The sequence below is a fragment of the Hylaeus anthracinus genome, unplaced genomic scaffold, assembly GCF_026225885.1.
Source record: "Hylaeus anthracinus isolate JK02 unplaced genomic scaffold, UHH_iyHylAnth1.0_haploid 11989, whole genome shotgun sequence".
NCBI lineage: Eukaryota > Metazoa > Arthropoda > Insecta > Hymenoptera > Colletidae > Hylaeus > Hylaeus anthracinus.
Window position 1 is genome coordinate 114,290 of NW_026534337.1, and position 22,719 is coordinate 137,008.

Genomic DNA, 22,719 nt, shown 5'->3' on the forward strand with positions numbered 1-22,719 from the left:
TAGTTTCTCTACCGTTTTCAATTCTCCCGCGCGTCAATTGTTTCTCTCCCACTATTCGGGGAGTCGTAAAGGTTGATCCCCACACACTCCCCCCTAGTGTCAACGACTCTTTTTTGTACATACTTTAGGGAATTATACATTTTGCCAACCTTACAAACTAATGCAGCGGATTACAGTATTTATATACAGTGTCTTAATATCTAGTAAATTACAATGTATTCTTACAAGCTACCTATACTTGCCGTCACCAGAGTCCATACCTGCTTCGCGCAGGTTAGAAGGTAGTGGGAGGAACTTATCGAAACTCGATAATCCCACTCCGCGGATTCCTAACCCCCTTCATTGACTGTGATCAATATACTGAGTAAAACAAAAGTACGGTGAAATGGATGGAATTCATGGAATATGAAAGGAACAGTGTTTAATATATACAATGCCTCAAATGGTCGATTTTGGCGTCAGGGACGTCGCATCACCACAGCACAAGAGGCTACGCGCATGCGCGTGGGTGTGGGAGTGGGAATATGAGGGCACCAATCAGAGCAATGATGCGCAAGAAAGAACAAAAACTGGTCCTCCAGCGGGTATGGACTCTGGTGACGGCAACTATAATATTACTTGCGATAAACTATATCTGATATGTCTTGTTCATCGCCACGTTAATTGTTGCTTTCTTTCGCGCATAAGTCTTTGGCGTAGAGGTACTTGGTTCACCTATCAGCGTTTCTCCTGTGGTCTCTGTCGTGAGATCTTCAGGAACGAAGTACGCTGGTTTCAATAGTTCTGTAGTGACTACGCGCGGTGTACCATTGGAGTTAATTTTGTAATTTTACTCGCTGATTCTCTCTAGCACTTTGTGTGGACCAGTATACGGTCGTATAGGGGTTTTTTAATCATTCCGGTCTTTAAAAATACATGGGAGCATGTATGTAATTCTTTATAAAAGAATGCACGTTTCTTGTGTTTATGTGCTACTGGAACGGGTCTCACATTGCGCATGTGCTCGCGGGATTCCTCCACGAAAGTTTGAGGATTTGGCGCGTACTCATCCGAAAGACAAAATTCCCCAGGAACTCTAAGTGTCGTGCCGTAAACATATTCCGCGGGAGATGCACCTGTATCTAATCGCACATGTGTTCGCAATCCTAGTAAGACTGTCGATAATTGTCTTACCCAGTTTTTGTCCAAATAAAATTAATGAGTAGGTAAAGTATGCCGGTTCTGGAACAGTGAGATCTCAGGGCGGCGCGGGGACGGGGGAAGTGAGGGGCGGGGCTTCGTGGGGGAGTGTGACGTCACTTTTGATTGACCACCCCCTTCAAGGCTCCATTTTGTTTTTTAATTGGCTGCTCCTCTTCGTGTTTTTTAATTAGTTAATAAGGCCCCACCTCCGCCCACTTTTGATTGAACACCTTTTCGAGGGGCGCTAATGGATCTATTTCAAAGACACGTGCAAAGATTCGCGAAGTTTCGCGAGTCGAGGACAAATTTAAAAACTGCAAACTAAACGTTCTGTGTTACCATCTTAATGTCATACGTAATGAAATGCATTCTTTGCAAATGTATTATTCGCGGAAGATTAGATCGTCAAATATCCATACCGACTCACGATCGAACCATGGATACAGGATACTCTATTTCAAGGGCATACGTGAAGGAATGCGTGGAATATTCGAGACACCGATATGTTGTCTCAGGGACAAAGTCAAAAACTGCAAGCTGAACGTTCTGTGTTACCAGCATCTGCCGCCAGTGATTCGCGCTTATGAAGAAAGAAATAATATTCAATTGTAAATACATCATTATATTTGATCACCATGCTGAATTACATTCAACCCTAAGGCTAACAATTTAGAATCAATCAATGAATGACGTTCAAAATTTTCATCTTCGGTAATTATTCTTACAGTATCATTTGGTTTTACATTATGTATTAAATTTACAAAAGTTTCATATCTGCGCTCGACGAGAAACGTATTCTCGGAAAGCCACGTGTACATATGATTGATACAGTATTCGAAATTAAACATTCTACAAATCGTTTTTTCCGTGAGGAACAAGGCGTTGACGGAAGTGGAGAGTTTCGCGACTTTAACATCGTCCACGCAGCGAAATTCAATCGTTATATCGCAAACACGTATCGGATCACTAGACGTCATTTCAAAGTTCCGTAAAATGTCCATCTCTCTCCGATAGCTTTTTCCAGGTAAACATTGGAAACTGGATTTCATTGCCGCGGTTATCTCCAATAGCCAATTCCACATCACAGCGACGACCAATTATTATTCCAATATCTAAATACTTGTACCAGGTAGTCGTCAAAGGATATCTCCGTTCCAAAATACGTACTCCGCGGCTCGACTTCAATTCGGGCGAATCATTGGTTTCACTGTGTAAATGAAAAGAATATGAAATGAATGATGCATATTTTTGCTACGTTTTACATCGAGGAAACGAACATCTTACCATGTACGCATTTTCTTGGAAACTGGACGCAATGTGTAATTATCATCTAAAAATTTCTCCTCCGTTCCTCGAGCAACTTCAGCAGCAGTCCACATCACTGACATTTAAATTGGTTAAAATCTTACAATCTTCTAACCGCTGTATCGCAAAGTTCCTTTTTATATCGAATCCACTCCCCTCCATCATCCCTTATCATTTAAGGAATTTATTAATGATGCAGCATTTCTTTTTTCTGTACCATGACGTCATGTTTATTTCATATTTCAAAAACAGTTTGCATTTCTACATCAAATAGCGTATATATTTTGAACACATTTTCCATGGCACAAACGTCATCGTGAAATGTACATCTGTAATGTCCTTCACTCATTGTAGACAATTTCGGTATTTCTCTGTCTTCTAAATCCGTGTCAACATCGAAGACTTCCATTCCAGTTAAATTGTACAACCATCTCTTCTTTTCCGATCCTTTAACTAAAATTCTGTCAGTGCATTCCAACGCGGTTCATAACAGGCTGCTCGCCTTCGCGTAGGGTACGTAACCATCCGTCCAACTGATTCCATGGTGTTTTTTCGTTAACCACCAAACACCACGTTTTTCGTTAGACGTTAGACGATGCAATCCAAATGGAGGTTCAAATATCCAATGCGATAACTTTTTTCCTTGCGTGAGGACAGCCATCTCTTTTATGATAAAATCATTCGAGTCCGTTTTGAAACCTTGCAAGTCTACGAACGTTAGGTGAGCCATTTTGCTGTATCGACAGTTTCGAAGAGACTGAACATTCAGCAGAGATTTTTACTGTATTAGTTTAGTCTGCGTACTACATTCGTCAGAGGGCCGTACTCGACTGTGCGATCGTGTATAATCAAGTAGTAAGCAGTTGTATTGAGCGGCACGTTATCTTTGCATTCGAAATGTATCCTAACATCAGTCGTGACACTCTTTAGTGATTCGTTCTGACGCAAACAATCTATGACCGCAAACGGATCACATGATAAAAACTCTAACATATCGAGCAGGGGTTCACCGTGTCCGTAATATGATTTTCGAAAGTTTGCGTACATATCGTAAAGTGTCGCATACTTTTTCTTATCAAAATCCAGATTCAAGTCATCGTATGGATAAGATTTTGAATTTAAATGTAGTCGTATGTTTGATAGTTTACAAATGTTAAAGTGATTAAATGTTTTGTCCAATTTGTTCTTTCGATCGGTTTGCGGATATTCGATCGAATATCACATATCGCGGTTTCTCCAATTGTGTTGCAGTTTTCACAGAACAAGTATGCTTCATGGTTGTTTGTAATAACGGATATTCATACAGATCCCAGGAGCGGAAACTCATCGAAATCAGTCGACCACTTTCAACAATACGTAAGAGCGCCAATTTGTTCAATTCATCCAAACCGACGTGAGGCATTCGCCATTGAACTTTAAACAATTTGAGTACAGGTTTCAAAACGCTAGGACCAATTAGGGCGTTTTCATCGTTTCGCGATCGAATTAAAATCAATTCATGGCGCGCATTGATTACGATGCGTTTATAATCACCAGGGATTCCGAATAACATACCAAGTGGCACGCAAAAATTAAAATCTGGATTTGCAGCATTTTGCTTATGATACCAGCCAGCATTACCTAACGTTTTACTTTTTTCAATGGACAGAGATATATAATTCTTTAACGGAGTTGTTACTCCCGGATTTTTGCAACGAACTATTTCAACTCCATCCAGTTCATATCGAATTTCATCAAACAGAGAGGCAGCACAGTTGTTATCAAGAACAACATCTTCCTTCATTCCCTCCGGTTTTTTCTCCAGTAGACTCAGTTTTCCCTCGATGTATAAGTGACTCTCACACGGTAGCGTGTACAGATCCTGCTGCTGTATCGGTATCCTTATCTCATCACTGTTTCCGAGTCTAGTATTTGCGTATGGATTATAGGTGTGTGTCTCTATGCTGGTTATACAATTGTCAAAGACAGGTGTACCGTCAATATCCAATATGTCTGACATTATTGCTTTACGATGAATCCCAATGATTGTAGAAAACGCTTGTTTTGCACGCTCAGTGTCTTCTTCTTCGTATCTTTTTGTCGTCGTCGTCGTCGTACGTGCAATCTCATGGTAATTTCCTCTTCACGAAAATCTATCAGACGATTGTTTTGATTTACGATACGAATCGTCAAATCATCTATTGATCGTGTGACGATTGGAAGATAAATGCCACGTGGTGGCGTTTCCGAAATCTTATATCCTGGAGGCACTCTGAGTGAAAACTTGTGTATCGTGTGAACAGGTCAGTCATTACTGTAAGAACCCGTAGTTACGTTACACTCTATACGAATCATGTTAACGTTTGTAATGTTTACGGGTGAGTCCAACTCATGGCATACATCGGACGATAAAACACGGGAAAATCCAAGCAGAGATCCCACATTGTTTGGTTTCGTAAAATCGATTCTATACGAGCAATGTATCTTGCTCTTCATAGTGTTGTTTGCTCGCACGATGAGAGAGTATTCATCGTACGAATTATTCTTAGAGGGATATCTTCTCAATATTTCACGTCTCAAATATTCATCGATCGCCTCCAATTCGTACGATCCTTCAGGAATCACAATTTCTTCATCATCTTCTCCAAAATAAAATTGATTGTTGCTAGAATCAACGTTGGGTATCGTGTGAAACGTCGCAAAATCCATGAGACCTAGTTCATACTGTCCATCGCTCAAATCTATCGGTGGAAAGTACGTCACCGAGAGCACGCTGCTTTTACCCGTCAAGGTAAATGTTAGAGACATCCTCGTTTAGTAAAGATGAAATTAATAATGGGACGCACCTATCAGAAATCACAAGTTTATATCGATGTTTCCTGAAGAAACTTGAAACACAATTGACCGCATATGCTTTGATTGAAATTCTGGAACCGAGTATGATTGTATACAGTTTTTACATTCCGCCCAAAGTAATCAATCAGTTCCCGAGGTGTACGAAGATTCCCGAAACTGTCAAAGTATCGCACCTTGCTACCGCGTTTCACGTATGCGACCCAATGTGTACCAGGCCCATCGTTGTTATCCAAGTTAACTATACCGCTTTCATTGACTCGTACCTTTGTCGTAAGAGTATCACGCATGTACACCGCGCGAAAGTACGATATATTCTTTCTCCCAAGTTTCTCTAGTTGAATGTTTGTTATTGGTTTTTTCCCTAATTTTTTTGTTTTTTTTTCTCGTAGATCGAAGTTTTTTTTTTTCTTTTTCAAATCTCACCCCTGCTTGTACGGTGCGAGATGTACTCCGCGACCTTCCATAGCACGATTATGACGTTGCTACTCCTCCAGCTGTTTCCGCGCAGCCTTGGCATCGTTTACAGCCTTAGCTACACCTGCCGCTCCACCGGTCAGCGCTCCTATGGCTGATAAGGCGGGAAGGAGGAACGGGAGGAAACCACCACGTTTTGCTACGGGTAACACTCGTTTCTTTTTCTTTTTCTTCTCGTTATCGCTCTTCTTTCCCTCAAGTCCCATACCGAGTTTCGTCTTAGCCTTCATGGCCGCCCACACCGTCGCTGTTACTGCTTTTTCACCAAAAGTCGCGCCCCTTGCTGCGATGCGTTGTCGCGCTTGATCGGCTAAAATTCTATCTGCCTCGTGACGGTCTTTCAGATCTTTACGTTCCAAATACGCGAGGCCGTGTTGTCTGCAGGCTGCGTCCAGCGGATTGATACCACGATCACCGCGAGCTAAACGTTTTTGCAAATATGTACCCGTCCCACAAAATTGATATCCTGGTATATGAAGTTCAAACGGTAATTTGTTTATCACCTTGTTCAACAGTCCTGCTCCCCTCCTTTTATGCATAGAAAACAGTATTTGATCATGGGCGGTAGTCCTTCAATGTGCGTACGCTGATCCGGCCGATTGTAATGTAAGAAGCATCTGCGATAAGAGCGAACTTCAGGATCGGCTCTGATATGTCTCGGTAGCTTGTCCCACACGTAATGTATGTCGCGAGCAAAACGATTCAAGAGTACAATCTTTGGTATGTATTCCAGCTGCTCCGTAATCAAATCAAACAGTGTATCACCATCGATCAGTACAAAAGTCATTATCACACTAAGCGATACGTTTGTACGGCGCTTGTATAAATACCCGCGACATCATTTTAGCCCCTTTTTATTGTGGCAACAACGTCAACAGCGGTACCAATATGCGTTTCATACGAGAGCCCGTCGAAATTCGAGTAATTTCGGACAGAAGGTTCGACGACACCGTTCAACGCTTTCAGAGACACGGACCGTTGTTACCCGACACTATACGTGATATAGTCTGCGATCCCTCGAATTGTGGAAAAACCAACGTTGTCATTAGCTTGCTGGAGAGTCCGAATGGTGTGCGATTCGAAAATGTATACGTGTACTCAAAGTCGTTGCAACAGCCAAAGTATCAATATTTGGAAACACTGCTCTCATCCGTGAAGAACATTAGATATTTGCCTTTCTCAAATAATAGCGATATCGTTCCACCCAACGAAGGTTTACCGAATTCTATATTTTTATTTGATGACGTGGCACGTGACAAGCAGGACGTAATAAGAGAGTATTTTTCCATGGCTACATTCGAATGTAGACTGTCTGTATCTTTGTTGAAACACCTGATTCGCGACAATACCAATTTGCTGATCCTGTTCAAACAGGATAGTATGAATTTACGCTACGTTTATGATGATCATGTAAACACCGATTTAACGTTTCAAAAATTTAACGAACTTTGCGCGAAATGTTGGTAACGGAACTATGGGTTTTTGGTTATAGACAAGGATAGTCCTACGCATCAAATTCGTTATCGACGTGGATTTAACGAATTTGTCGTACAGTAGATGAATCAGTTGTTTGGGAAACGTCTCCAATGCCACTTTAAACCACTATCGAACCGCTTTGAATCTCGATCGAACCACTTTAAACCACTACGAAACATGGAGGAGGATCAAAAACACGTTCAAAGGAAAGAATGAACGAAGACAGAGGTTTTAACGAAGCAGATTGCTAAAACGAGCGAAGCGATACGAAAAAAGTATCTAGCTTTAAAGATTGGAAGGGTGGATACCGATGCATCGTTGGAAACCAGATTTCGATCCATCGTTGATCCTTTAAAGCAATTGGTTGAAAATACAAAGTCATCCTCTAACTCGATTCATCAAATGACGTCATCCTCACTGGCACCATCACCACCGTTGCCACCTGAACCGCATTTATCGTTACAAGTACCTGTGCCGATCGTAACACCTAAACATCGTGGGAAGAAGAGATTGCATATGGAAACATCAACACCTAGACAATCTACACCTTATCGCCGTATTCCAATTCCTAAAAGAGTTCACACACATTCCGAAGTATCTCTCGAAGTAGCAAGTAGTAAAGGTAGGCGGTTAATAAGCCATGGGGCTCCGAGGGGAGAGCGGGGGAGGGGAGAACCGATGGCGAGGGGGAGAGGACACGAGTGGTGGGGGGTCGGTAATTATTACCTACAGTCGGTAAGGTAGGATGCAATTATTACCTACGGTCGATAAGATAGAAGAGGGGGACACCACCGGTCGGTAATTATCAGTGATCGGTAAGAAAGAAAAACGCAAATTTTACATGTAACGAAATAAGCGCATAAGAGTGGGAGAAACCGCCCTCTTCGCGCGTAGGAGTGGGGGTGTTTTTTCGGGCCCTGCGAGTTCCCTCGCTCTCTCTCGCGCCCAAGCATTTTCTTCCTTGGACTCATGCTCTTTTACCCGTGCAACACGTAAAATTAGAAAAGATGAGGTAATTATAATAGGTAATTATCAGAGATCGGTAAAAAAGAAGAACATCAATTGTTCGACGTTTGGTAAGTACTATTATCGTTATCAGAGATCGGTAAGTTCTTTCTTAGGTTCTTAGTTTCTTCACGCAAATGGTAGATGTAACGAAAGAAGCGCGCACGCTGTAAGGGAGGGGGAAACCATGCTCGTCGTCTTCGCGGGAAGTAAGCGCGCACGTCGTAAGGGAGGGGAAACCGTCCCCTTTGCGCGCAGGAGTGGGGGCGTCGTTGCGGGCCTCCCGGGTTCCCTCTCTCTCGCGCCCGAGTATTTTCTTCCTCGCACTCATGCCCCGTGCAACATGTAACATTACATTACAATGTTTGACGCAGCCATCGGTAGGAACGTCTCGCGACGATGGCCTCGAGCAGAAGATCCAAAAACGCAAAGTTTGCAAATTACAATCCGGCAGCAAATCTTTTATTTGCGCAATACAATTCCTCAAGGACTAGATATTAAAGAAACGGTAGAGGTGACGTCATTCTTTTGATGATGATAATACTGGAGAACGTGCGAAGGAAACATTACACCGGATGAGAATATGATGTGGAAGGAAATGCGCTAGAAAGAAAGAAAGACACATATATCCAAGCTATTTTGTTTGTTGATAACTGTATTCCAACAATACATCTAAACCTAATGCTAACAATTCAGAGTCAACCAATGAATGACGCTCAAAATTTTCATGTTCAACAATTGCCTTTGCATAATCCTTAATTTCAGCATTTTGCATTATTTCTATAAACTTGTTGTACTTAGATTCTACCAGGTACAAGTTTTCAGACAGCCAACTGTACATGTGATCGATACAATATTCGAAAGCGAACAACTTTTGTCCGGTTGTTTCACTCATGAACATACAGACGGTAGAATTTGAGAGTTTTACTAGTTTTACATTGTTTAGTTGTCGGGGTTTAACTGTTACTTAACTGTTAATGCTTATCGGCTCGCTCGAGGTTCCCGATGTATCAGCAAAAATCTCCAGAATGTTGTGCCTCTTTCGTAGGAAATCTTTCCACGTATCCATAGAAAATTTAATTTCGTTTCCACGAGAGTCTCCTACAACCAACTCTACGTCGTAGGAACCACCGATTCGAACCCCGATGTCGAGATACTTGTAGAATGTATCCGTCAGGGGATATTACTTCCCCAGTATACGCACCACGCGTGTTACTCTACGTTCCGAATGAACATTATCGCTATCACTGACAAGAGAAACAAAATATTATAAAGGATATTGAATTTTGACTGCATATTTTGCAATATGTTGTCAAAGAACTTACTGTGTGCGCGACTTCTTTGTTAATGGTTGGTTGAACTCCTTGTTCGGAAGACTCTCTCGTGTTGCTCGAGCGATTTTAGCATTGGACCATATCGCTGATGTTTCAATACGAGGCGATAGAACGATGTTGCGAACAATGATTGAAAAAATGCATTTAGACATTTTTATATAACACCCCCCACTCTTTGTTAGATGGACAAAAAAATGCTGAAACAGCAAATCTCCCCTCCCACACACATTTCACTTTCTTATCCACGTTTATTTTTAACATACACATCTTTGCGTAGCGTCATTTTAACATACACATCATCGCGGAGTCGTTCTAATGAATTGATACATCAGTGGTGTCAATCCCAAAGACATATGGACGTTCTCAGAAAAACAACGATACGGACTTGAGAGGGATTACGAAAATCAGCAGGCAGTGACATCATAGTAGGAGCATATCATGTGACAAAATCACGTGACAAAATCACGTGACCTAGAGTATAAAAATTGTGCTGCAGATTGAACTGCATTCAAACCGTTCTGTAGTGACCCCCAGCGAAAAAGTGAGTGCAACCATGGAAGAACTCTTGGAAATGGAAAGTCGATTGTGGGACCAGGTCGATCAATTGACTTCGCAAGAAGAATACCTCGTATGGGAAGAACGATGCAACGAGTTCCTCGAGTCCCTGAAAGAACAAAACGCCCTCGATCATCGATCGGTGTTCAACAATCGTGCATTGGTAATACATAAGACACTCGAAGTGAATACCGCTTTTAATGGAGAGTTTGTAGCGGGTGATAAACGCTCGAACAAGACTATCAGCGAGAAGAACTGTGAAATCTTTGGCGAGATCAATCTCGAAGAGTGGTACGAGCAACGCGTCGTCGAACCCACCTTAGCATCGTCGTGTATACTCAATTTAATTGTTAACGTGAATAAATATATGCCGCTGCATGCTGGATGTACCATACAATTACCAGCGAGAAATACAACTAAAGAGACCTGTAATAAACGTATGCTCGAACGACAATGCATGTTTCGCGTGGTCAGTGGTGGCTGCTCTGCATCAAGTCGAAAATCGGCTGCAAACGACGTGGGACACTTCGTGTGGATCAAAAACTTGTCTCGCCTCGTGAGCTCACAATTGAGTAAACATAAACGTAGAAAATACTTTTGCGATAGGTATGTATAGAATAATTCTTTTTTCTTTTTAAATATGTTATGTTTGACAAAAATGTATGTCTTTTTATTGCAGATGCTTGCACTACTTTAGTTCGAGTGAGAAGCTAGAAGCTCACACCGTAGATTGCGAGAAGATGAACGAATGCGCAATCGTATTACCAGATGATGAAAGCAAGTGGCTCAGCTTCGACAACTACATCCAGAAAGAGCGACTTCCATTTCTGGTGTACGCCGACCTCGGGTGCATTCTGGAGAAAACTGATCGAGAAGCGCCAAGATCCACATACCAGCATCATAAAGTATTTAGTATTGCATATTATGTTCAATGCGCGTACGATTCGTCCTTGTCGGTGTACCAGTGTCGTCGTGATGCGAATTGTGTTTCCTGGTTCGTCGAAGAATTAAAGAATTTGGCACATTTTGTTAAATCAATTTTATCAAATAACATACAAATGGATGATTTAACGAGCGAAAAGCAGGAGGCATTTCCTAACGCGACGCATTGTCACATTTGCAAAAAACCGTTTGGAGAAAACGATACGAGGCTTCGCGATCATTGCCATCTAACCGGTCGGTACAGGGGTCCCGCGCACTCCAATTGTAATCTAAATTATAAAGCTCTTTTTGCATTCCCATAGTTTTTCATAATTTGTCTGGTTACGATTCGCATTTTATTATCGAAGAAATAGCTATAGCTTTCGAGGGTGCCGTCAGTGTATTGCCGATAACAAAAGAAAAGTACATCTCGTTCACAAAAAGTGTCGAAGATCCAAATAGACTGTCGCGAAATTGTATAAAATTGAGATTCATCGATTTATACAAATTTTTGAGTACTAGTCTCGATAAATTAGCGTCTTTCTTAGATAAAACCAAATTAAGAATTTTACAAACCGAGTTTCCAAATTTGTCTACCGAATATTTCGAATTATTGACGCGAAGGGTGTTTTTCCGTACGAGTACATTGACTGTGCCGAAAAGTTGGAACAATCATGTTTGCCATCACGCGAATCATTTTACAGTTCCTTGACAGGTAATACAGTATCGGAGAGCGAGTACGCGCACGCCGAGAACGTGTGGACGCGGTTTTCCATTCAAATGCTGGGTGAGTATAGCAATTTGTATTTGAAAACAGATGTCTTGCTGTTGGCCGATATTTTTGAAAATTATCGTGAAAGCTGTATAACAAGTTACGAACTCGATCCCGCGTATTATTAAACTCTGCCCGGTTTTATGTGGGATGCCATGCTGAAGCATACAAAAGTTAATTTCGAATTACTAACAGATATCGACATCGTCCTGTTTATCGAACGCGGTATACGCGGCGGATTAAGTCAATGTTCAGGTAGATACGCGAAAGCCAATAATAAGTACATGCAGTCGTACGATGCATCGAAAGCATTGTCGTACCGGTGTCAACCATTGCCATATGCAGAATTTCGATGGGTCGACAACGTCGCAAACTTTGACGTGTCTTCGATTGCTGCCGATTCGCCCACGGGTTACATTCTGGAGGTTGATCTAGAGTATCCGCAACGTTTGCACGACATTCATGCGGACCTGCCGTTCTGTCCCACACGTGCCAAACCACCTGGCAAAAGAGAGGACAAGCTGCTCGCAACTCTATACGATAAGCAGAGCTACGTTATCCACTATCGTAACCTACAGCAATGCATGCGACATGGTATTCGTATTACAAAGGTACACCGCGTCCTTCAATCCGCACAATCACTCTGACTCCGCGATTACATTGAATTAAATGCATAGTTTAGAACTCTCGCTACAAATGATTTTGAAAAGAATTTGTATAAATTGATGAACAATGCGGTATTTGGCAAAACTATGAAGAATGTACGCAATCACGTCGATGTAAAATTAGTAACAAAATGGGAAGGGAGGTACGGAGGGGAGAAAATGGTCGCAAAACCAAATTTCCACAGCCGTAGCGTGTTTTCGGAAAACTTAGTTGCCATCGAACTGCGAAAGCTTGCGGTGCAGTTCAAAAACCAATCTATGTGGGTATGTGTATACTAGATATATCTAAGATTTGTTTGTATGAATTCCATCACGATTACATGTTACCCACACATGGCGATAAATGTAAAGTTATGTACACCAATACGGATAGTTTAATTTACCACATCGAGTGAGAGAATATTTGATACTATAAAACGCGATATTAATCCATTTGATACCAGCGATTATCCGGTAGGGAACGTTTACGATATACCGCTTGTAAACAAAAAAGTCCCCGGTTTGATGAAAGACGAAAACAATGGGGCAATAATGACAGAATTTGTTGGACTCAGAGCGAAAATATATGCAATGCGTGTAGATGGTAAAAAAGATACGAAAAAGGCGAAAGGTGTAAAAAGTAACGTTGTTTCCAGGATGATAACTTTCGACGACTAAACGCAGTAAATATGAAACGAAATTGAAATGATTCGTAATCAGACATGTATAAGATCAAAATTACACAAAGTATACACAATGGCGGAATCAAAAATCACTCTGAGTCCGTACGACGATAAGCAGTATATCGTACCCGACTCAACGGATACATTGCCATGGGGTCATTATAAAATACCGCTTTAGACATATCAGTATATGTATTTTGTAAATCATTTTTACCTCGATTTTAATAGATGTACATATATATTTAGTTGTAAATAAAAAAACATTCTAATGTAACTAATAAGGCTAGTATATGTATAAAACTGAATATTAATTTTAAAAATGTTAATTTTTTACATTATTTTTATTTACCCATGAATTATGTGCACTATTCAATCCTAACCATTTCACGTACACCTTATTCCCTTTCCGACGTTACACTTTTTCCACAAGGTACACATCAGCGTCGGCAACGCATTGCAACTCGTGTTCGTAGAATCCTCCAGCAATTGGTTTTCCATAAACATCTTTCAGCAGATACGTTGTGGGATTAGCTTTCTGAACCTCGGCGATCGTAAATATTTCACCGCATCTCCCACTCTGAATTGTGCGGGAGCGGCAATCTTTACGTGATTATATACCGTTGTTGAGAGCTTAGAGGCGTTTGTTGGTGTAACGTCAATTGGTCGCATGCCGATAGTTCGATGCTTCCGCGCATTGTAATTTGATACGAGTTGCTGCAGCGAGTCAATCCATTTGTAACTTCCATTAAACTTAACAGTTTCCACATGTCGTTTTTGAGCATACGATTGAACCGCTCGACGACTGACGCTTTCATCACTGAATACGTTGAATAATGATTGATGTTGTATTGACAAAAGTTTTTGCACACTTGCGTTGTAAAATTCCTTTCCTTTTTCGGTTTGCAAATTTTTCGCATACCTTCTACTGTTACGGATTATCTTTCCGATCGCTGTAGAAACTTCATTTCCATTCTTGGTTTTGAAGGGTATGGCCCATGCATGCTTACTCAGCACATCGATAACAGTGAGTATGTAATGGAAGCCTCTGTTATACCGCGCGTAAGGTCGCATCTCGACGCGTTTTCGGAGAAAGTTTCTTAACACCGGAGCATGCGATTCTTCCACGAGACGCCGTTTCTCGGTACTGGGAGTTTTCCTTGCAGCCATGTATGACTCAACACTGACGCAAAGACTTGATGTACACGTCTTATGAAACATCAAATCGGTGATTAACGCAACGGTTGGTTGGTCGATCGGTCGTTTAATCGGTCGGTTGACCGGTCTGTTGATCGGTCGTCGGTCGGTAAATAGTCTCAATATCCAGCTATTTATGTGTCTCCATTAGATTTCGGAATTCGGTAATATCCCTCTCTAATTTATTCAGCTCATCTTTCAAGCTCTGAACGAAATTTTGAAACATAATCATCTTTTTGTCGATTACGTCTTGTCGACTTTTTATAACTGCCATTTTTTCATGCAAGTACAGCTTGTTGATTGCATCGCCATCCTCTACAAGCGGTGCTACCCGTCGAATCCTGCGCTACTTTGCGTCATAATTGGTACCGACAACACAAAGAGCGTTGTCGCGTACATAATTTCTGACTGCTCCATTCCAATGATAGTATGATTCCATTCTGCGAATCGATGACCCAAACTTGTTGATTGACATTTTAATGACGATTGACTGTATCGCCAAGGTGCAGCCTAATTTATAATGAATTCTGCCTCGCGAAGTTCCTCGATAATCGATAGCATCTCATTGTCGTGAGCATTGTGACCGGCTTGACGCGAAGCCTCGAGCAATCGAACCCGATCTACGAGTTCGTTGGGATCGTTCCAGTGAACGTAATCAATATCGTTTTTGGTTAATCTCGTGGAACACGGTATGCCGTTTCCAACTTTTTTATCTTGCTATAAAGGTTTGATTACATGGTTATACATGTATCCTCTGTTGCCTAATGTTTGACCATACGAATTGTGCTTGTGCTTATGCGCACTCGTTGTCAGCAGTATGTCCCTGTATTTGCATTCATCAACCTCAGTGTAAATGTCGTTATCCGGAGTTTTCTTGAATATCAGTTCATAAAGGCCGGGTGTACCCGAATATCGTATGGCATCGATGATTATTTTATCCGCATTGTCCACGTCAACATGTTTGTTACCCAGCATCAGTCCGTCATTGGTGAGATAAACACCGTACACGTAATCCATACCAACGTCTACGTCACCGCGTAATACAGGTGCCATGTATTTTTGACTCAGTGGACCTAGATGATTACGTACCGTTTCTTCGCCTTGCGGCGTTTGCAATTGGCTTCGAACAGATGTCGAGAAATAGCTGTTTGGACTTTCAAAAACATCTTCGTTTGCTAAGCGTTTTGTTGTTGTTGTTGTTGTTGTTGTTGATACTGTCTTAATCGGTGTAGAGGTCGGTGTAGAGGCTATCAGGTTCATATCGGGTAAACTGCTTAATCTTGATTTTTTTATATTTGGCGGTTTCGAGAAATTTAACCACAAATTTGATTGTATTTTATCTGATTCCTTGATATTCGGAGTGGATAATGGTTCGCTTTCGACATGTGTTATTGTGTAGATCGTAATTTCTTAATGTGTTGCTGAAAATTGTATTCAGTGGTTCAGTAACAGGTTTAAAGTGTTTTCCCAACACAATCTCTTCGTCAATTTTACCAGTTTTCAATTCACGATACTTTCTGCGAATCAAATCGCCCGTTGTTGCAATCTGTTTCGCTATCCTCTCACGATCTTCAACGGTGTTACTGCTCATGTTGGAACACTGCTTCCTCAACATATCGGATATAACTGGACGTGTTACGATATTGTAAAGTCATTAAATCCTTTTCTACAGCGACCATTCCATAAAGCACTGTTTTTGTCAATCACTACAAATCCACATTTTTCTTCCCAGCAAGCGGTACACAATTTGCAGAAATTCTCAAAAGGCATGTCAGTGTTTACATGATCGTTGTATACATGCTTCAGATTAGTACCATCTTGTTTGAAGATGATCAGCAGGTTCGCGTTGTCGCGTATCAGATGTTTCGGTATCTTCGCATATGTTTGACAAAGATAGAAACAGTCAACCTCCGAGTGCCTACCCATTGCAAAGTATTCTCTTACCGCGTTTTGCTTATCGTATGCCACGTCGTCAAAGATAAAAATCGAATTCGGAAGTGCCTCGCTCGGTGGAACGACGTCGCTTTTATTCGAAAATGTAAAATAACCAATTTCGTCTATCGACGAGAATATATTTTCTAGATTTCGATATTTCGGTTGTTGCAATGATTTCGAGTAGACGTATACGTTTTCGAAGCGAACACCGTGCGGACTTTCTAACAAATTAATCAGCACGTTCGTTTTGCCGCAATTCGATGGGCCGCAGATGATACCACGTATAGAGGTCGGTAGCATATCTCCATGTTTGCGTACTTCTTTCTCAGACTGTGCCTTTTTGTCTACATTAGTCACTCTAATCTCAGATGATTGGCGCACGAACCGCATCGTAGCTGTGGTAAAAAATGAAAGAAAACATACGTGTCGATGTTGGGGGGTATTTATACTAGCGTGACCCAGACGTATCAGACAGTGTAGAAATGGCTTTCATACTGATCGATGGTGATACACTGTTCGACTTGACTGTGGAGCAGTTGGAATACGAGCCAAAGATATTACTCTTGAATCGGTTCGCTAGCGACATTCATTACGCGTGGGATAAACTGCCGGAACATATAAGAGCTCATCCTGAAGTCCAGTCTTATCGTAGGTGTCTCTTCCATTACAATTGTTCAGATCAACTTACGCACATAGACGGACCAACGCCTATGAAAAAAGATTGTTACCTATGCGTAGGAGGACAGGAGCAGAACTTGTAAATACTCTAATAAACAAATTATCGTTTGAGTTACACGTACCAGGGTATCAATTTTGCGGACCGGGTACGCGGCTGGACAAACGTTTGGCACGCGGCGATCGAGGTATAAATCCGTTGGATGCAGATGTCTAAGACGGTTCAAGAACGTCCAGCGTATAACTGCGAAGAACGCTACATTCGGCGAAAGGGCGAATGCTGCAGCTGTTTGGACTGCGATGAAAGCTAAGACGAAGCTTGGAATGGGGCTCAAGAAGAAAAAGAGTCGTAGTAAGAAGAACAAGGGGGAGCGAGCTCTACCGATAGCAAAGCGTGGCGGTATCCTTCCGTTTCTCCTACCTGCGTTATCAGCTATAGGAGCGTTAACCGATAGTGCTGCTGGCGTTGCTAAGGCCGTGAATGACGCCAAGTCTGCGCGAAAACAGCTGGAGGAAATGCAACGGCATAATTGTACTATGGAAGGCCGTAGACTTTATCTCGCATCGTACAAACGCGGACGAGGAGTTTCAAAGAGAAAAAAGAAACGTCAAAAATAAAATGCCTGAAGGCGTAACCACCAACGTACAACTACAGCATCTGGCAAAGCGTATGCGTATTCCATATTTCAGGGGTATTTTTATGCGCAATACTGTACCAACAGATGGAATACACAGGAACGAGAGCGGAATCGTAAATTTGGATACTTTCGAGGGACCTGGTACTCATTGAATTACGTACGCAAAACGGGGAACTCGCACGATATATTTCGATAGTTTTGGCAATCTTCAACCGCCGAAGGAATTGATACAGTATTTCAAGAATAGCGTAATCAAGTATAATCACAGGCCTTATCAGCGCTATAATCAGAGCAATTGCGAACAGCTATGTTTGCAGTTTCTGCAGACGGCTGACAATCAATTTAAGGGCAGTCATTACACACTTTAACTCCAGTATTCGTTTGAACATGTCGCTGACGATAACGCTCACCGCCCAAGGTAGCATTCTCGCAGTAAGCTATTTTCCGGCCATCGATCTGAGCGATGGTGATTGCGAACTCGGTCTTACGGACTTTAAGACTTATGACACGATACCGAGTGTAAATTTGTCGAATAATAAATTTTACTACAATAACGATGATAAGGAAATCATTATTCCCGAAGGACCTTACGAGCTGGATGACATTCACATGTATTTGCGACGATCGCTTTCGCAGGGTAATGAGGGGAACCCCTTGATACTTAGAGCTAACAACAATACGATGAAGAGTGAAATCAAGTGCGATTACAGCATAAATTTTACCAAATACTATTGGCTCGTTGCTGAGGTTTTAGACGAATCGGTTGCTGCAACCGCGAAAGTAGCACGAATCGGATGCGCCAATCAATATAATGAACGTAAATATTATTCGCATTGAATGCAATGTGACGGCTGGTGCTTACAGCAATAACAAGAGCGTGCACACGATACACGAGTTTTCGCCTACCGTTCCACCTGGATATAAGATATTGGAAAGACCGACACAGAGCATTTAACTTCCGATCACTGCACGAAGCATTTCGGATTTGACGATTCGCGTCGTCGATCAAGAGGGTCAATTGTTAGATTTTCGAGGGGAGCAGATCACCGTTCGACTGCATGTACAGAGACAACGGCCGTAGTGGGAGATGCTTGTATTGAACAAAGCGGAGCAGACGACACGTGAAAACAAAGAGAAAACAATTCGATCACCTGCGAAGCTGACTGCATCGAATGTTGAATTTCTGAAATCGTTGGGGTTCGTTGTACGATCTTTGACGACAGCATCGGCAAGATTGAGACTCGCACATACAACCCATACGCTAACACAACGTTTGAGCACAACGATGAGATACGAACACATACAACAACAATACAACAGCAGGATTTATACACATTACCATGCGAGAGCTTTCTATACGTTGAAGGAAGATTCAGAGTAAAGAAACCAAAGGAAGGGGTGTAAGCACACCTCGGAAACCATTGTGTTGCCTTCATGTTTGATGAAATTCGATATGAACTCAATGATGTGGAGATTGATCGCAACAGAAACGTTGGAATAACAAGCACCATAAAAAATTTTGTAAGTATTTAAAAATGTAAGTATTTTTTTTATCAATAAAAAATAGCTTGGATATATGCGTCTTTCTTTCTAGCGCATTTTCCCCATATCATATTCTCATTCGGTGTAATGTTTGTCAGCCTCCCGACAAATGCTGATGCCTACTCAACAGTTTTTGTTTTTCGCTGGAAGATCGGTTCTTGGATCCAGTATCAAATCTTTATCATAATACTCGCGAAAGACTTTATCAGCCTCCCCCGACAAATGCTGATGCCTACTCAACAGTTTTTGTTCCTCGCTGGATTGGATCTTTCGCTGTAACGTTTTCAAAGGCATTCGCAGTCCGACAGTGGTTAAGACAATTGCTTGAAAGTTATTCGTGAAGTGCCGCAGTTATAAAACGAAAGTAAGTGAAAAATGCATACACAGTAGTGACCAGTTCCTGGTGTTATCGATGTGTGAAAGTGTTACAGAAATTTTTTTAAAATGCTAAATTATTAATATGTAGATATAGCATTTCACCGGCAAATGTGTCATATTGATAACGCCACGAACTCGACAGTGAAATGGATATTCCTGAACGTGCGTGCGTGCGTGCGTGAAAAGAAATATTAAAAAATATCATTTCTTTTTTCTTATAGAAATGCCAATTAACACCCCGCGTCTATTTAACGAGGTTCCGGAGGATATTGAGGAGTTCGATTTCGATGGGATGCTCCCGGAGGAGCACCCTGAAACATACCGATATCTGCTTGATTTGGGGTGCCTGCGGGAGGTCCGAGCGGCGTTCGTCGTCCCGGAGGCGGACGACCCCTTCCGCCGTCGGATATGCGCCGAATGTTCGCTGGAGCTCCCGCTTCAGGAGAGGGTGCTCCACCCACGATCCGAGGCTCATTTGGCGATCCCGAGACTGCGGTTCCTCACCTTTAGGAATGGCGCGCGATGCAGACAGCAACTATATACGTGTGCACATTCGGCGCGGTGCCTCGTCTGCATCGCACGACACTTCATATTTACGCCGATGGACCAATTTGCATTAAGATGGGGGCAACCCGTTGATATCGTATAGTTTTTTATTTTACTTGTATTTTTTTTTATTTTTATTTTTATTTTTATTTGTATTTCTTTCATATTTTATTTTATATCAACGGGTTTGTCCCCGTCTTAATGCAAAGTGCTCCATTTATAGTTTTTTATAATTCTTTTTCATTTTTTTTATTTAATGTATTTTTATATAGATTATTTCATTTTTTACTATAGTTTTAAATGTATATACATATTAATCATTTTTATTATAGTATTATGTTTTATATATTAATCATTTTTATCATATTTTGTTTATTTTATTTCATTTTTATTATAATTTTTTTATTTCATTTTTTATTTACTGCTTTATATATATATGTGTGTTTTTCTTTCTTTCTAGCGCATTTCCTTCCACACCATATTCTCATCCGGTGTAATGTTTTCTTCGCACGTTCTCCAGTATTCTCATCATCAAAAGAGTGATCTCACCTCTACCGTTTCTTTAATATCTAGTCCTTAAGAAATTGTATCGCGCAAATAAAGGATTTGCTGCCGGATTGTAATTTGCAAACTTTGCGTTTTTGGATCTTCTGTTCGAGGCCATCGTCGCGAGACGTTCCTACCGATGACTGCGTCAAAGATTGTAATGTAATATTATATGTTACACGGGGCATGAGTGCGAGGAAGAATATACTCGGGCGCGAGAGAGAGGGAACCCGCGAGGCCCGAAAAAATACTCCCACTTCTGCGCGCGAAGAGGACGGTTTCTCCACCCTTAAGCGCTTATTTCTTTACATGTAAAATTTACGTTTTTCTTTTTTACTGTCACTGATAATTACCGACCGGCGGTTTCCCCCCTTTACCTTAACGACCGTAGGTAATACATGCATCCTACCTTACCGACCGTAGGTAATAATTATCGATCCCCACCACTCGTGTCCCCTCCCCCGCGCCCCCGGTTCCCCCTCCCCACACCTCCCCTCGGAGCCTCTAGGCTTAGAACCCACCTACCTTTACTACTGTAGCACGGGAAGAAGAAGAAGAAGAGAGGGCGGGAACTTCAACGCAAGTCATAAGGATGTGAATGAGTTCTTAGCGGAAAATCTCGGACCACTGTCACGAGAATACTTAAACTTTTTCTTCGTTGACAGTAAGAAACGAACAGACAACGTTTACGGTGTATACTTTAAAAATAATGGGTTAATGCTTGGTAACTCCAACTTTGATGTGGACAACAACGACAACATCATCATAAACGGTACGAGGTACAGGGGTACTCGTGGTCTGCACGAATGAATATTTAAACGAATACCGGATGATGCGTTATACTCAAGTTGCCGATCTACAGACGTACAAGAACATATTACTCATTACGAACGCGTACAAGTGTGGTCACTTGGCGAGCAATCCTGTAATGGGTAACCGGGGATGCAAGTATAACAAAATTATTGCACCGCTATCTAACAACCGTGAAGGAAGCGGTTTCAAACATGGAAGCGTACATCTTCAGAGAACGTGCGACAACAGTACGAAGGAGGGTGCTTGGCGTTGTTACCTGATGATATGACGGTCACCGACAACGCAGTTGATTACGTGCATTGGGACGATCCGAACGAATTAGTAGATACTGAGATTGCTATCGTCATCACGAGCGGTCGGTCATGCAGGTCACGACAACGAAATTATGTCAATCATAGAAGAGCTTCGCGAGGCTGGTTTGATTATAAATTGAATACTATTTGCATTATATACATCATTGCAATGAGAGATGTCGATCAACAAATTTGGTGTATTGCTACGTAACGAGTCAAAGAAGAGTGGATTAATACCTTATAGAAATTATATCCAAGATTTGACTCCTTGTTTCGACGGTGAAGCCTTCGACGCGCGAGAGCAAAAGATAAGACGTCTAGCGGAGCCGAGAGACGATACCGATGCTGTGAATAAGGCCTGCTTAGACAACAGATTAACGCATATTTTAAAAATGATAAATCAGTTAAGGAAGGACAGATTAAAGATGTATAAGGAGACCCGCGAGACAATTTCAAAAATGACTAATGAAATGAGAGAGGCCATACAACGACAAGTCGAAATGCATGTTGAACATAATATTGCAGAGGAAATAAAACGATTGCAACGCATAGCTAAAAATTATGACAGAGAAAAAATACCAAGCCAGATGTTTAAAGATGCAGGAAGAAATCACGAACAATGTCCGTAAATTGCAACAGTACGTTGAATTCAATGTAAAACACACATAGATATTGCTATTTCAACATAATAAATATATTTACATGCTGTAAACCATGTCAGTCTCTAACCAAGATGTATCCAGAAGAGACCAGTAGGGGTGAACAATCGGATGAAACCGGCGAATGCAACGTCAACGGAAAATTCATAGATCACATCGTACAATTATTTTCATACATTTTAAATTTCTTTTGTTCAGTTTCGAGTCCTCAATATGAGCAAAGAGAAGACGCGATTAGTGGAGGAACTGCACGCTCCCGCCAGACGGACTTTTCCGCGGCGACGAGTTATAGTACATGGTTTCGACGATTTATG

The 22,719-nt window shown here is 41.6% G+C and overlaps 1 protein-coding gene across 1 annotated transcript; it reads left to right on the forward strand.

The window, feature by feature from the left end:
* The first annotated feature begins 10,164 nt into the window (after nt 1–10,164).
* LOC128887696 (uncharacterized) lies at nt 10,165–11,872 on the forward strand. The gene is made up of 2 exons (XM_054143894.1): nt 10,165–10,772; nt 10,846–11,872. The coding sequence occupies exons 1-2, from the start codon at nt 10,165–10,167 to the stop codon at nt 11,408–11,410; spliced, it is 1,173 nt and encodes a 390-aa protein (XP_053999869.1). The 3' UTR covers nt 11,411–11,872.
* The last annotated feature ends 10,847 nt before the right edge of the window (nt 11,873–22,719 follow it).

Excerpts from the sequence above, each read along its gene's own strand:
- LOC128887696 (XM_054143894.1), top strand. The coding sequence starts at position 10,165 with ATGGAAGAACTCTTGGAAATGGAAAGTCGATTGTGGGACCAGGTCGAT. Across the intron at positions 10,773-10,845 it reads AGAAAATACTTTTGCGATAG|ATGCTTGCACTACTTTAGTT; the intron begins GTATGTATAGAA and ends TTTTTATTGCAG.